The sequence below is a fragment of the Leopardus geoffroyi genome, chromosome A2 (genome assembly GCF_018350155.1).
Source record: "Leopardus geoffroyi isolate Oge1 chromosome A2, O.geoffroyi_Oge1_pat1.0, whole genome shotgun sequence".
In the NCBI taxonomy this organism is placed as follows: Eukaryota; Metazoa; Chordata; class Mammalia; order Carnivora; family Felidae; genus Leopardus; species Leopardus geoffroyi.
This window is the reverse complement of record NC_059331.1, coordinates 168,097,554-168,113,813: the sequence shown is the minus strand read 5'-3', so window position 1 is coordinate 168,113,813 and position 16,260 is coordinate 168,097,554. Positions and strand designations below refer to the sequence as shown.

The window sequence follows — 16,260 nt, the reverse complement described above, 5'->3', positions numbered from 1 at the left end:
AAAAAAAAAGAAGATGTCAGCGCAATTCACATTACAAAGAGTCTCTGAAAAAGGTGAACGAGGCAGGAGAGTCAGAATCCAGGATCTACGTTATCGTTAAGAGCAGTAAGCGGCTGAAAAGGGTACAAGTCCTTTTGGCTACAGTGCGCCACCAAGATTAAAATAAAAAAAAAAATTGTAAAGTTGGTCAATTAAGCCTGGTATCTTAGAGAAATTTCCACACAGGTCCTCAAGAGGTCAGGAGTGCTGTCAGCAGGGATATGACCCTGGACTCACCCACAATGACACACAGCCTTAGTTCGGTACAGGCCTCGGGACACAGGCCCCGAATACAAGCCAATGGAAGTGATTCTGCCAAAAGCCAGAACCAGGTGATCTTCACTGGACAGGCTTAATCAGGGTGCGCGGGTCTGAGAAAGTAACTTCACCCTTCCCCACCTGCGTCCTGAGCGGGAGCAGGTGCGAGCAGGTGAGAGCAGGTGCGGCAGGGCAGGGGCGGTTGCCCCGGGCAGGGTGGGTGCGATGCTGAGAGCTCGGAGGTGCAGGCAGCTCGGCCCAGGTCTGCACCTGGTGCCACTTTGCTGCTGGGCTTTCAGGAGCTGCCACCATCTTTCAGGCTTCCCGTGAGGCCGACCTACGCCAAGGGACAGAGGACCTCTAGAAAACACTCCGGAAAGGCGTTTAGCGGAACGTGGCTTCGGGGAGCTGTGTCGATACTTCTGAAGTCCCGGAGCCTGGCGGTAGATACTCTGTAACACGGTCCAAACAGGGCCGCTACAGTTTCTTATATGGACTGAGATCCACACCACTGTGGACGGCGGTACTGACACTATCTTTCACCGACCGGCAGGGGCGAGGGCCACCCCACCCTGCCAGCAGCGACAGAAAAACGCTGCTGGGTGAGCTCTGTGTAAAGGCTCACATTTCCCCCAGAGTAAGGGAGACAAATTAAGCCACCTGGTTACAGCCTGCTCTCGTACTCCGTAAAGGGATACCCATCATTGATTATTTACCCCGAGTTAGCATTTATGTTAGAATTTTACACACATTACTTCAAGTCTTTTAACAACCTTTTGGGTTAAGAATTATCTCCACTCTGGAGTAAGAAAACCAAGGACAAGGAATTATTTATCTAAAGACATACAGCTAGCACTGTGGCAGGAGTGTTATAATGTAAAGATTTGTCTACTGCCTACAAAGCACAGGCTTTTATACTAAACTATATTCTCTTCTTTCTTTATTTTTATTTTCTTTTCTTAAAGGTTTTATTTTTAAGCAATCTCGCCAACGTGAGGCTTGAACTCACAACCCTGAAGTCAGGAGTTGCTCACTCTACCGACCGAGCCAGCGGGGTGCTCTCTCTCTTTTGTTTTTAAAATTTAATATACTTACATGAGCAATCAGAACATGCTTTTCAGGGATGGTTAGATTCCACAATATGTCATTTACATCTTTTAAAAAAAAATTTTTTTTAATGTTTATTTATTTTTGAGACAGAGAGAGACAGAGCATGAACAGGGGAGGGGCAGAGAGAGAGGGAGACACAGAATCTGAAACAGGCTCCAGGCTCTGAGCTGTCAGCACAGAGCCCGACGCGGGGCTCGAACTCACGGACTGTGAGATCATGATCTGAGCCGAAGTCGGACGCTTAACCGACCGAGCCACCCAGGCGCCCCAAGGTTTATTTATTTTTGAGAGACAGAGAGAGACAGAGCATGAACAGGGGAGGGGCAGAGAGAGAGGGAGACATAGAATCTGAAACAGGCTCCAGACTCTGAGCTGTCAGCACAGAGCCTGACGCGGGGCTTGAACTCATGGACCATGAGATCATGACCTGGGCTGAAGTCGGACACTTAACTGATGGAGCCACCCAGGCACCCCAACATCTATTTTGATCAATAGGATTACAAAGTATGTTCAATCTCAAGATCTACGTAAAATGCCAAAAGAAATCTAAGCAGATAATTGTACGTGCAACACAAAAATACGGTGGGGTATTTTTCACCTTTACAGATTCCTTTTTAACGCCCAATTTTAAGGATAACTATAAGCATTTCTTTGTCATATATAATGTTTTTCAAACCGACTAATAGCAGTCAGCAGCAGATTTTGTAAAAACTCTAAGCGTACAAATGTTACAGGAGGGAGACACTTGGCCACGGCCCCCCTTCAACAGTCTCATGGTGGGCAGGGGGTGTGTCATGATTGCTTGGAGACTCAGTGGGCCATCGGAAGTCGCCTCTCTACTTTGGCTAGAATTGAGATTCTGTGGTTCCCTGAAGCTCATTTCTGTAAACAGTAATATGTAAAAAAATAATAATAAAAAAAATAATATAATTTCAGAATCAAATCCAGCCTTCGAAACATCTTGACACTACTTGTTTCTAAGGACGAATTTTAAAATCTCTACTTACACGCTAACGTTTTAGTGGGGGGAAAAAGACTAAATAAAATGTTACTTTGATTTTACTCTATTACCATTCCCCCTTCAGGAAAACAGTGTAGTAAATCTTGCCCAGTAAACAAACACCTCAAAACCAGCGAACACACAAAGGCTCTCGGAGCGAGCATAGCTCAGTCCAGAGCCAGCTCTGGCGGGCTCTCATCCCAGAAGAGCGATCATGCCCAGAGTGACAGCAACCCTGAGAGTGAAGGTGATCAAGGCTCTGCGCCGCACCCCCCCCCGCCCCCCCCCCCCCCCCCCCCCCGGCGGCAGGACTGCCCACCACCCAGACCGGAGCCCCAGCAGCCAGCTCTGCCCCTACGCTGACGCCCACACTTGAGAAACCTGTTCCGAGATGACAGATGCCGAGCATTGGTGACGGAAGGATTTGCTTTAACGACTAGATACACGGGGTAATCACATTAACCGATTATACACAGACGATCAATCAACAAAGCACTTCCCACCAACTTCCCCCAAGTAAATGAAACATTCGGAGGTGACAGTTAATTTTACTCCTCTCGCTGGTGAGATACCAATTTTAAGCCGTGGTTTGAAAACTCCTGTCAAGAAGGCCTGACTCAGAGCATCTGCAGAGATCTAAAGCATTATGACCAAGCATTATGGGAAGGTTTTTCCACATCCCTTGAACTCAGTGCAAGAATCAGAACACACCTCGGGAGGCAGAGTAGGGTCAACTTTTGAACAACTTTAAGCTTCAGGGTTTATTAGGAAATCGGCGGGTTGTTCTAACTGGACAGTAATGTCTTTAAAAACCATCTACATGAATAGTTTTAAAGCTAGTTTAAAGTCGCCGCTGACCACATTTGGAGGCACCCCACCTGCAGCACGTGCAGGAAGCAAGCCTGCGAGAATGAGCGCCCAAGCGGCTGCGCGGGACCGGCCACGCGGGCAGGCCTCCCCTTCCCGACACCCTCCAGCACCGACCGTGCCTCACTCCTGCTCTCACCCACAGTCTTAGTGGCTGGCAAATTATTATTTTGTCTCTCGAGTTTTCCCCAGGTTCAATCGCAAATTCAACAAACATCTACTGAGCACCCGTGACTTGAGCCGGACAGAGGACAAGGACTCCGGGCCGCAGCGCGAGCGCCCCGGCCAAGTGGCAGACACACCACAGCTACTACCGCCGATTCGCGGGGACCGAGGAGCCCCCAGGTGGAGGTCCAGTTTTTCTCAAACGTGTGTTGGGCTTGAGTCAGAGTTCCGGATTCTGCCCGGTTTGCAGGTAAAACTTAGAAACGAACCACGCTGGCTGGCAGTGAGCTGGGACAGCGGCGGTCCGCCTTCAGAGGGCTACGGCACAGATTAGGTGAGAAAACCACATTATGTGAACATCAAACCCTCACACACAAAACCTGGAAGAGAAGGGACCGGTGACTGACGCTGGCCGTCTGCCGTTATTCCCACAGCGTAACAAAATTAGCTCTTTAAGAAAAAAAATCACTTGAATCGAGGTTTTGCTCCCCTCGGAGAGGCGACTGTTACTTCACTTCTGACGACCTCCCATCTCCTGCAGCCGTGATCCCGACCCTGCCTGCCACCTTCCGCTGCGAGCTCCCTGCACCGATCTAGCCCTGATTTAACGCAGTTAACAGGGATCCCACACTCTTGAAGGAAAAATTATGAACATGTAAACTAGTAATACAACACTTAATGCTGGGTGTCAGATACTCACAGGAGACAAAACGTGTCACTGACCTCTACGCGCGATCCAAAGTGCTGTTACGGGAGAAATCGCTCCGGTCTTTCTCTACTAGCACTGACACTGAAGCCCAGGTCCTTTTATAAAGAAATCTGCACTGCACCGAGTTTATTCTGGCACGTTAAACGAGGCTTAGAGTTTATAACACACACATAACACAGAACGTAAACGGCGCCCACCAACATTTTCAGAATTCTAGGTCGTCAACGAAATTTTAGAAACAGACATCTGCAGGTGGAGTGGAGGGGTTTTTTTGCCTTAAAAACAGAAATCACTATTTGAAAAAGGCTCCTGTTGCAATAATTATCTGTCAATCTTAGGAATGTTATTTGATAATACACATCTACAGACCCGGCATACTACATTTCACTGTTAAAACTCATTACAGAACAAGACGACGGACACCAAGGTTTTAGTGCGGACTTTTTTCTAAAAGAATCCCTCAGGCTCCCCCTGCCGCATGCATACACACAGACAGAATTATACATACCATTTTCTGGGGAAAGTTTGTCATAAGCATCTTCATAAATATAATTTCTTCTTATAGTGACATTAATTCCATCCAGAAACGGACCGTCTCCTTGCACCTCTTGCTTATCTGCATAAATCAACCTTTGAAAGATCTAACAAACAGAGGAAGCTGTCAGGTTATCTGAAATGAGACTCTGTTATAAACATAAGCGACAAAAAACTGCTACATAAATCTTCAGTCTTCTATCTCCGTGAACTCAGAAACAAATTTTAAAAGCCAAGGTATCGAATATGGACTTTCGACCTTATCAGTAGACATGCAATATTTGTGTATTTGTAACCTTGCTCCTCCTCCCCATCTTTCAACAAATTTTTAAAGTCCCATGCTGTAGTATTGTCAGTATTTTCCTTTACAAACCCTTTAGAAAAACCCAGGTGACAGAAAAAGAACGAATATCTTTCTTTGTAAAGCTGTGTATCACTAGTAGGAATATCTCTCTAACAATAAAACTCAACTGATTTTTTTTTGATGCTAAAAATCCAGTAGAGGGAGCTCAGGAACTATGTAATATCATGTTGCATTTGTGCCTCTGTGCGTGTGTGTGTGTGTGTGTGTGTGTGTGTGTGTGTGTCTTAATAAAGAAACACCAACAGCTTTTTTTTTTTTTTTTTTTAATTTTTTTTTCAACGTTTATTCATTTTTGGGACAGAGAGAGACAGAGCATGAACGGGGGAGGGGCAGAGAGAGAGGGAGACACAGAATCGGAAACAGGCTCCAGGCTCTGAGCCATCAGCCCAGAGCCCGACGCGGGGCTCGAACTCACGGACCGCGAGATCGTGACCTGGCTGAAGTCGGACGCTTAACCGACTGCGCCACCCAGGCGCCCCAGAAACACCAACAGCTTTAAGAGAAATTCAATCTTTTGCTCATCCTATAAAGAGTGGGCAGGACTAAAATTACCCTCTTGAATCCACTACTTAAGAATAGAGCCTGGTAGGGGCACCTGGGTAGCTCGGCCCGTTAAGTGTCCAACTCTGGAATTCAGCTCAGGTCATGATCTCACAATTCATGAGCTCAAGCCCCACACTGGGCTCCATGCTGTCAGTGTGGAGCCTGCTTAGGATTCTCTCTCTCTGCCCCTCCCCAGCTCACTCTCTTTCTAACTAAGTAAACTTAAAAAAAAAAAGCCTGGTAGTTTTTAGAAATTTGCTAAGTTGATGAATACAAACAAAACATTTTAAAATCTCAAAACAGATAAATACAAAGTTTTGTACATTAGTAAAAAATGACCAGGCAAGGGGCGCCTGGGTGGCTCGGTCGGTTAAGCGTCCGACCTCGGCTCCGGTCACGATCTCGCGGTCCATGAGTTCGAGCCCCGCGTCAGGCTCTGGGCTGATGGCTCAGAGCCTGGAGCCTGTTTCCGATTCTGTGTCTCCCTCTCTCTCTGCCCCTCCCCCGTTCATGCTCTGTCTCTCTCTGTCTCAAAAATAAATAAACGTTAAAAAAAAAAAAAAAAAAAAAAGACCAGGCAAGAAGTTAACTATCCAAGTCTCTTTTATAAAGTAGTGTTTGTGATAAATAACTTCAACATAATGTACAGAAGCGTATCTTTTCAAAAAATATGCATTTTCAAAACCAATACAAAATTTAGTAGACAAAGGACCTCATCCTCCCATAAGACGACGATGGTGTGACAGGCCTCTGAACTCTAGGTACAACTAAGGAGAAAATCTTTCAAGTCTGTATAAAGAGGTACTTGGTTGGACTATGCTTTCTAAAAAAAAAAAAAAAAGAAAAGAAAAGAAAAGAAAAGAAAAAGTTTATTTATTTTGAGAGAGAAAGTGCAGGGATGCACGCGAGTGGGGGCGGGGCAGAAAGAATCCCGCGCAGGCTCCGCCCTGACTCGGGGGCTCGACCCCACCGTGAGATCATGACCCGAGCCGAAATGAAGAGTCAGACGCTAATAACTGACTGAGCCACCCAGGCGCCCCTGGACTATGCTTTTGTAAATCGCGCTCAGCTATTATCACCTAATGAGGAAAATAGGAAGTCACAGAATCAGCTGGGCACCACACATCTTTGGAGACTTTCTGGCTGGTGTTAGTTCAACACTGAAATGATGCCAGGTGACTGTGACACACACGCGGTCTATAAAGACACCAAACCGCTTACCTTGACTCGCTCCTCAAAAGGAACCACAAAGGGCAATTCCGTCAGGATGGCGAGCTGTCTTTCCTCAGAGACAGACAGCGGTGGGGACTCCAAACCCACTGCAACACATTTTAAAGGCCTTGTGGAGTTACGGGCACGGACACACCCCACCCTGCGGCACCTGGCAGACACTGTGTGCTACGGACAGAAGGTGGGGGCTGACCCCGTGCCCAGCGCCTCCGTGGGCACCACTGCCAGCAGCACTTGCACACTTCGTGTCCTCGTGTCACATTTCGGTAATTCTTGCAACATTTCTAACTTTTTCATAACTACATTTGTTACGGTCATCTGTGATCCGTGATTCTCAGTCACTGAAACGACTCAGATGATAGCATCACTTCCAAAAAGTGTATTTTTTTAATATGATAGCGTGAGAGTGCGAGTGAGGGAGGGCAGGGAGAGAATCCCAAGCAGGCTGCACACTCAGCATGGAGCCCGAGGCAGGCGTGGATCATGACCTGAGCCAAAATCAAGAGTGAGATGCTCAACTGACCGAGCCACTCAGGCGCCCCTAAAAGTTTCTTCTAATGGAGGTACATTTGTCGTTTCTTTAGACGTAATGCTACGGCACTCTTAACCTTTACATACGCTGGAAAACCAAAAAATTCATTTGACTTGCTCTGCGACATACACTTGATTGCGGTGGTGGAGAGCAGAACCCACCATGTCCTTGAGGTCTGCTTGGACCCTTCCCTCCCAGACTCACAAGGCTACACACTATAGGGTTCCATTTAAAGACATTCTGGAAAAGGCAAAGCTACCAGGACAAAAACAAATCAGTGGTTCCCAGGGGCAGGGGCTGGGGCGAGGAGCCGGGGCGAGGGCTAAGTACAAAGGAACACGAGGTAATTTCCGGAACGATGAGCCTTTTCTCTATGGTCGATCATGGTGGCCTATGTTTATCAAAAATCGCAGAAGAGTACACTGAAAAGAGTGAACTTCCCGGTACGGAATGGTAGTCCGTAACCCTGAACGGAAAAGGGGCCTGCAAGGCCACAGAGAACTCACCGTCCAGGCTCGACTGCAGGGGGCCGATCCTCCCCATCCGCCGGTACCTCCACACGTGTCTGGAAGCCGGAACGTAGAGCTGGGTGACCTGCGGAGCCGGCAACGCTTGCTTAGTACATCCTTGTGCTGTGGCACGAACTTTAACTTGTCACACGTGAACTAAATCGTGCCTTACACGTACTGAGTGTCGGCCAGGTCCTGCTCTTTGATCTCATGTCCTTTCCATGTCCTTGTCCCGCCCTCTCTCCCCTGCTGGCTACCCTTTCACGCTTTGACAGTGTAACTGCTTCTAACACATCCCAGGGAACTCTCTGCTGCTTCTGGTTAATGCCGTGTAACAGGTGCATATAGTAAACGGTCATGTGATCACTTTCTAAACGAAAACGCATCACACTTAAAGAATGAATTTCTTACTACTAAATATTCAGCATCTCATAATTACAAAATCTGAGTATCTAGCGAGGCTGGGGTCGTGTGCACTCTGGAAGCCTCGCCGCTCCGTGGGCTCCCCCGGCCCTGAGCGGGCTGGGTCAGAGCAGCTGGGTGGCAGGCCCCCCCCCACCCCTTTCCGGGCTGTGCCGGCTGAGGCCCCTGGGGGCTAACATGGGCTTCTGGCCCGGTTCCCACACACATGTGCAGCGGCATCAGGAGGGCTCCTCACATCCAGGTTCAGTTTCTGGCCAGGACGCTTCATGGGCAGAGTGTCCTTTCCTCAAGGCACGTGTCCGGTGACCGCAGGTCTGGGTACCCGTTGTTACAAAGCGATGAGGCCAAAAGAGGGACCAGCTGCGTTACCAGGCACGGTGTGGCGCAGCTGACGTTTTTTCCACAGCTGAGTCTCCTGGGGTAGCAGCGGCACAGCGAGGGGCGTCCGGCACTGGACCCTCATCACTGGATCCTCATCTGCTGGGGCCTCCAGCCCGGTATCAGCAGGTCCCCTTGTGGCCTGCACCCCGAGGGCACCGCCTAGACCGTTGACTCATCAGAGCTGCAGACTGTGGGACTCCAGGTCAAAAGCGGCTTCTTCATGCATCATGAGCCACCCCTACACCGCGAAGGGTCTCACATCACCACTACTCAGCCTGAGATACACGAAGTTTGTAAGGGAAAGGCAGACTCAGTGCATGATTACTTTTTTCCGAAACCGTCCTCAAAATAATAAGGTGGTTCCTCTGCTTATAAGATGGCTAATCACGTTCTTCATTTTCTAACGTTTAAAACACTTTTGAAAAAGTTTTATTTATTTGAGTAATCTCTACACCCAATGTGGGGTTTGGAACCACAACCCTGAGATCAAGAGTCCCATGCTTTTCCGACTGAGCCGGCCAGGCGCCCGTAACTCACAGATTTAAGCATATTCGACGTTTAGTCCGTTACACCTGTTCCAAAGGGCCGGGGCCTCCTGTGGTTCCCATACTCTCCAGTGACAAGACACTCCATCGTTCCAAAGGCTGTTTCCTTTTGGTGGTAAATGTTGTTCGGAGGCCTCATCCCGGGCCTTGGAGATGTCCATCTGTTACAGCGTTGGCCGTGGTTTCGCAGCCTAACCAGTGGGCACAGCTAGGCGCCACACGCTCCAAGATTCATGCAGACACAGTAATGCTTCTGAAACTGTTATAAAGCACCTCTGTTTTCTTCTTCTTCTTCTTCAAGTAGGCTCTACGCCCCGAGTGGAGCCCAATGTGGGGCCTGAACTCATGACCCTAAGATCAAGACCTGAGCTGAGAGCGAGTCAGATGCTTAACTGAGCCACCCAGGCGCCTGCTGTTTTCTTTCCTTTAATGCTTCTATAGTCCTGTTTCTTCTACACCCTCCACCCTCCACCCCGAGATTTTGAAATGAATACAATCATGCTTTTCACTGACAAACAAGAACGAAAACGGTTCACAGACGTCTGTTAATGTTACTTAAATTTCTGAAAATATATCATACTACTGAATCTACTTTAGACCTAGGTCTTAGTAATTTTAGTAACATTCAGATTTGTCTGTTCCTTTAGAAAATCCATTTCCTCTAAGAACCAAATATGCGTCAATAATTATAATAGCTTTCAATAAAAGCAACATCTTTTGCAACCCCAACAAAGAGCCACTAGGCTTCAATATAATTTGTGGTTAAAGGAGAAAATCAGGATTAATAACAAACTCAGGATGCATGTTTAAGTCGATGGTACTGCTATATATTCTATCTTGTGACCTAAGCGTTAATAATAAAAAAGTTTACTGTTAATATTTTGTTACATACTAAGTAATAAATGAACCAAATGAACCAATTTAAAATAAGGCTTTATCCTCCCTCGAAAGACAAAAGCTGAGACAATGTTTAATGAAAACTATTTAAAAAGATCTTTCCATAAACCTTATCTGCTTTAATATCTTCCTGTTCTGACAGCCAGTGGCTTGGAGGACAGAAATTTCTTCTGGTGTCTCTGGACTTCAGCATCTTCACAAGGCTGGTGATAACCTGCAGAGGGAGAGCAGGGCCGAGTCACGTGAGCAAGCCCAGTAACGACCACCGCACAAGAGAGGCAACAACACGGCAGCTCCCCTGTATGCCTGTGAGTGCGTGGGCTGGGCCGTCCGGGCCTCCCCTCGGCCACCACCAGTCAGGCCACAGGAGAGTACCTTATCCTGTGACCCCAAGAATGAGTCTGTGTTTTTTTAAGATAAATAATACAATTTTAAAAAAATGTTTATTTTTTAGAGAAAGAGAGAGAGAGAGAGAGAGTAGGGGAGGGGCAGAGAGAGGGGGAGAGAGATGATCCCAAGCAGCCTCCACGCGGTCAGTGTAGAGGCCGAGTGGGGTTCGATCCCACGAACCGTGGGTGGGATCATGACCTGAGCCGAAATCAAGAGTCGGACGCTTAACCGACTGAGCCGCCCAGGCGCCTCAAGAATGAGTCAAGTACAAAGTGGTTAGTTAAGTGCCAGTGAAGAGAGAAAAATTAACAGGAACATGTTAAAGGCTGTCTACAAAGGAGGTAGCAAATGAGTTTTGAAACACAAATTTGGAAATGTATTAGCTCATTTGAGCTATAATGTAAGAAATCTCCAAGTACGGCAATTTTGTAAAACTTTTTCCTACGGTAATAGCATTTCTTATTTTTTCTTAAAAGACGCTCTGTCAAGTGCACGGGCGGGGGGGTGGGGGAGAGTCCTACATGGACCTCTGACATCTGCCAAAAAAGACCAACAATTCCTGTCTTTCCCTTATACACGTCTCTGGAGTCAGGCCTGCTTCTCACCATGATTGTACACACACTGGGTCCCACTCCTCTCATAAAGCCCCCCATGCTGACACTTTGCATTTCAGTACTGCTTCTGCAGTGAGCGCTGGTCCCTCTCTGGCTACGTAGGAAGCTGCCTCTGAAGAAAAGCCAGCTGAGGACCCGCAAACCTAGTAGGCATTCAATGACTGACTTGGGATCAATAATTAATTATAAATTTTAGACTATATGAGTAAGAGAGCTAATGGCACTGCCTATTTAAAAAAGACCCGATGGCGGGAATAAGAAATAAAAAATAAGACCTGACACTCTTTATTAAATACAAATGTACTTTGCAATAAGCCAAGATAAAACCAACATAAAATTGTAAATCCAAAGTTTTAAACCTTTACAACCAGGATTTGATCATACAACTACTATGTAGTGAAAGTAAGGCTATGATGACGTTTTCTGAAAAAGTCAGCCAGGCCTCTGTCCACATGACCTCTAATTACGTAAAATACAATTTGGATAAGGAATTAGGATAAAATATAACTCGGGTAAGGAAAAAAATTAGGATAACACGATAAATTTCCAAATATACCCACAAGACAAATAAGACTGCATAATTTCAACTGTCAATAGAGATTTCTCTTTAAAATTTTACAATTCAGGGGCGCCTGCATGGCTCAGTCAGTTAGGCATCCGACTTCAGGTCAGGTCACGATCTCACGGTTAGTGGGTTCGAGCCCCACGTTGGGCTCTACGCTGGCCGTTCTTAGCCTGCTTGGGATTGTGTCTCCCTCCCTCTCTTTTCTGCCCCACCCCCCAGCGTCCCCTGCTCATGCTTCGTGTGTGCGCGTCTGTCTCTCAAAAAGAAACAAACACACACAAAACATTTTCTTTAATTTAAAATTTACAACCCAGCATGTATATGCCATAGAAATACAAATGCTTCTTTCACGACATGCAAACCCTGGCATCCAGGGACACCAAAAACTCCGTGTGTCCAACGAAAGCAGGCGAGAAAGGGCCCTCGGCTGACACCTCAGACGGCTATAATGTGGACACACGGCTTGGATGAGATGCCCACGGATGGAGCCAACAGTCGGTAGTTGAGCAGTTCGGCCACACAGACAAAACCACATCAAAACCACCATGGCTCAAGACCTAGAATACAGCCTTCTGACTGGTGGAATTTCTTCCCAGTTTGTTCTTCCACATCCCTCGTGGCAGGTGAAGGCCTGTCCTAATACTATAGCAACATCCTTTCTGAATCAGCAGTAATTAGCTTAGGTGAGTCAGCCTGAACCTGTAGTCCGTCACCCCCCACTCCTGACTCTCTTATGCTGCTCGGGGGTTAAGTCAGGCACATGCAATGCTCTACGAGCATGAAAAGACCAGACGGCGATGAGTTACGCTACACGTGCGGTCTTGTCTGGGACAACCGACGGGTCAGTGCACGCAGAGCACGACACAGGCACGTGCCCTCTCCCGAGAGAGCACAGACAGAAGCCCCATTTTTTTCTTTGAAGTTTATCACATCTTGGGGCGCCTGGGGGGCTCAGTCGGTTAAGGGTCCGACTGTTGATTTCGGCTCAGGTCGTGATCTCATGCTCATGGGTTCAAGCCCCGCATCGGGCTCCGTGCTAACAGCGTGGAGCCTGTTTGGGACTCTGTCTCTGTCTCCGCCTCCCCTCTGCTCCGTCTCTCTCTCAAAATAAACAAATAAACAAACAGAATTTTTTAAAAATATCACAGCTTACACCTTTCCATTTTCATAACCAGCTATATTAGTATTTCAAGTAAACTCAGACTGAACAGATACTGGGCCGAAATTTACACGATACACCACGACTGTTAACAGAAGACATGCTTTCTGACACGCGTTTCATGTATTTCTTTAACTGCGCCCATTTACTTATGGCTCACGCGTGGCACCCCACTGAAAGGTGGCATCCTCTTGTACTGACCTTCCCCGTTGCACAGCTGAGGAAACGTAGCTTTCCTGAGGGTGAGAGACTTGCTCCCAGGCCCATGAGGGGCAGGGCCAGGGCTGCCTCACTCTAGAATAAAACCTTCTATCTGCCTCCTGGTAGTCATCTCTCAACCTCTGGTCATGAGGACATTTGTTTTCTGCAGGTCACAGACACGAAACTATGTATGAGGCAATTAATGCCATAAGTTACTTTCTTCTTTTAAATTACTGTGAAATTAAACACTAAAAAGTTTCAATACAGGCAGCCACTGTCTTATTTTCACATTCTAAGTATAAAAAAAGAAGCAATCACATATTACTTCTTTTTAAAGTTTATTTCTTTATTTTGAAAAAGAGAGTGCAAGTGGGGAAGGGGCAGAGAGAGAGAGAGAGAGACTCCCAAGCAGGCTCCGCACCACCAGTGCAGAGCCCCACGCAGGGCCTGACTCTCACGAACCGCGAGATCGTGACCTGAGCCGAAGTCGGACGCTCAACCGATGGAGCCCCCCAGGCACCCCAGTAATCGCATATTACTTATAAATGTCCTGGTATAATCGATCCTCTTTCAAAAACAAGGAAAGGGAGAGAGAGGGAGGGAGGAGAAAGTGGGAGGCGCAAAGTGATGGGGGCCTGAGGAGGCTTGTAAAGGGCGAGATGTCAAGAAGGAGTCACTGTGAAAAAGCAGGTCTTACAGGTCAGAGCTGACGGCAGGCCAACCTTGAAGAGGAATCTTGGAGAGGATTTAGCCGACAAAATAAAGACACCTGTTAAATTTTAATTTCAGGTAAATAGCAAATAATTTTTTAGAATAAATATGCTCCAAAGATTGCTTTTTTAAAAAATGTAAGTATATCCAAAATACTGCACAGGACACATTTTTATCTAAAACAAGCCATGACATTAAAATTTAACTGGGTGACACATTTTTATTTGCTAAATCTGGTAATACTAGCCCGGAACCAATTCCCAAAATCCTTTTTTAGAAATGTCAAATCCCATATTTTAAATCCAACTAAAAACACTTCCTCCATTTAAACTAGTCTCTTCTAAGTTTCAAAGAAAAATGCAAATTTTAAGAAACCGCAAAACTTTAACGGGGTCCATTTGTGATGTCAAATCACCCCCGATCACATTCCTGCTCCCTGCATGCATTTTCAGGGCCACAAACTCAACTGCTGTACGAATATTTAGTATTGGAAAGGAATGTGGAGGTGACCATTAAAAGTTACATAAATCGACGAAAGACTGTGAAAGGTAAGGAGAACTGGGGCACCAATTTCGAACTGGATTAACAGCCACTGCTGAGATCAGAGGGCAGTTTTGCTCTCAGTTAATTTCATTAAATTTTCTGGTAGAGACATGCACACTAAAGAAGCCTGTACCAAAACAGAAGGAATTTTAGATTTGTTTTCTTTTTTAGAGAAAGCGTGTGCATGTACACGTGCGTGATGGGGGAAAGGACACAGGGCGAGGGAGAGGGACTCTTAAGCAGATTCCATGCCCAATGAGGGACTCAATCTCACAACAGCAGGATCATGACCTGAGCCGACTGACATCAAGAGTCGGATGCTCAACCAACCGAGCCGCCCAGGCGCCCTGACTTAAATCTAAAATTTGTTGGGGCGCCCAGTGTCTCAATGGGTTGATCGTCTGACCCTTGATTTTGGCTCAGGTCAGGATTTCACAGTTGGGGGATAGAGCCCATGTCAGGCTTCGCACTGACGGTATGGAGCCTGCTCAGGATTCTCTCTCTCTCTGCCCCTCCCCCTCTGGTGCAATCCTGTGCGCTCTCTCTCTAAAATAGATAAACTTAAAAACAATCAGAGGGGCACCTGGGTGGCTCAGTCGGTTAAGTGTTCGACTTTGGCTCAGGTCATGATCTCACGGTTCATGGGTTTGAGCCCCGCGTCAGGCTCTGTGCTGACAGCTCGGAGCCTGGAGCTGCTTCGGATTCTGTGTCTCCCTCTCTCTCTGCCCCTCCCCCACTCATGGTCGGTCTCTCTCTCTCTCTCTCTCTCTCTCTCTCTCAAGAATAAATAAACATTCGGGGCGCCTGGCTGGCTCAGTTAAGTGTCTGACTTCGATTCAGGTCATGGGTTCATGGGTTCAAGCCCTGCGTCAGGTTCTGTGCTGACAGATCAGAGCCTGGAGCCTGTTTTGGATTCTGTGTCTCCCTCTCGCTCTGCCCCTCCCCAACTCACACTCTGTCTCTCTCTCTCTCTCTCAAAAGTAAATAAACATTAAAAAAAATAAAAAAAATAAATAAATACACAGGACCTACGTCACAGTAAGCCTACTTTTGCTATATGAGATCAAAGGTTATATATATCTGCCCCAAGTGATTTCTTTACACAGTGAGGCCTATGGTTCTTAACCCTGGCTGCATATTGAAATCTCCTATTTTTTTTTTTGTTTTTTGTCAAAGTTTATTTATTTTGGGAGTGAGGAGGGCAGAGAGAGAGGGGGGGGAGAGAGAATCCCAAGCAGGCTCCTTGTTGTCAGTGAGCTGTCAGGGCTTGAACTCACAAACTGTGAGATCACGACTGAGCTGAAAGCATAAGTCTGATGCTTAACCAACTGAGCCACCCAAGTGCCCCAAAATCTTCTGTTGATGAATGCCTGGGCAGAGGTACCAGCAACAGTGATTTTCATTCAATTCTTTGAGGTGAAGCCAGTCAATTGTTTTTAACTGTTCCCCGGGAGATCCTTGACTACTAGCGTGTTAAGAAATAGGAAGTAAAACAGAACACAAACACGCACGTACTGGAATAACCAGGTGTGCCCAGCCCCACAGACACTCTCAGCAGGCTTCAACAGCTATAAGTATAACAGCACTGTATTTATTTGGTATGTTTCGCTCTCGTCCACCAGATCATGTCTGCCCATGCTAGATCTACACCTTAAATACAAGCTCAATGACTAAAAAAATTATGGAAGTAAACCTTCAGACATACACACAATCGTTTTTCGTGTTCTATTACTTCCCATAATAGTGTTCAGATAACTGGTGGTAGCGGAGCCCTAACCCCGAGGTCACGAAGCGTCTGCTGCGGACTGGTGTCAGGTTAGCCAAGCTCTATAAGGCCTTTAGTTACGACCTGCGAAGCTGGTGTATCTTTAAAGACAACCGGGTTCTCCAGGATGTCTAAAACACTACAAAATTGCTTCCGAAAGTACCCATTTTATTCAGTAGTCAGAAACTAAACGAAAACCTTCAAGG

At 46.7% G+C, this 16,260-nt stretch overlaps 1 protein-coding gene across 2 annotated transcripts in view; it reads right to left on the bottom strand.

Annotated features, from left to right (window-relative positions):
- The window catches only part of UBE3C (ubiquitin protein ligase E3C), a 123,613-nt gene that overhangs the window by 42,004 nt on the left and 65,349 nt on the right, over positions 1-16,260 (bottom strand). For both annotated transcript variants that reach the window (XM_045496324.1, XM_045496325.1), the window contains 4 exons: positions 10,216-10,320; positions 7,858-7,945; positions 6,811-6,908; positions 4,657-4,789 (listed from right to left, as the gene is read on the bottom strand). In XM_045496324.1, coding sequence (XP_045352280.1) covers positions 4,657-4,789; positions 6,811-6,908; positions 7,858-7,945; positions 10,216-10,320 — 424 coding nt within the window. The remainder of the gene's footprint in view (positions 1-4,656; positions 4,790-6,810; positions 6,909-7,857; positions 7,946-10,215; positions 10,321-16,260) is intronic.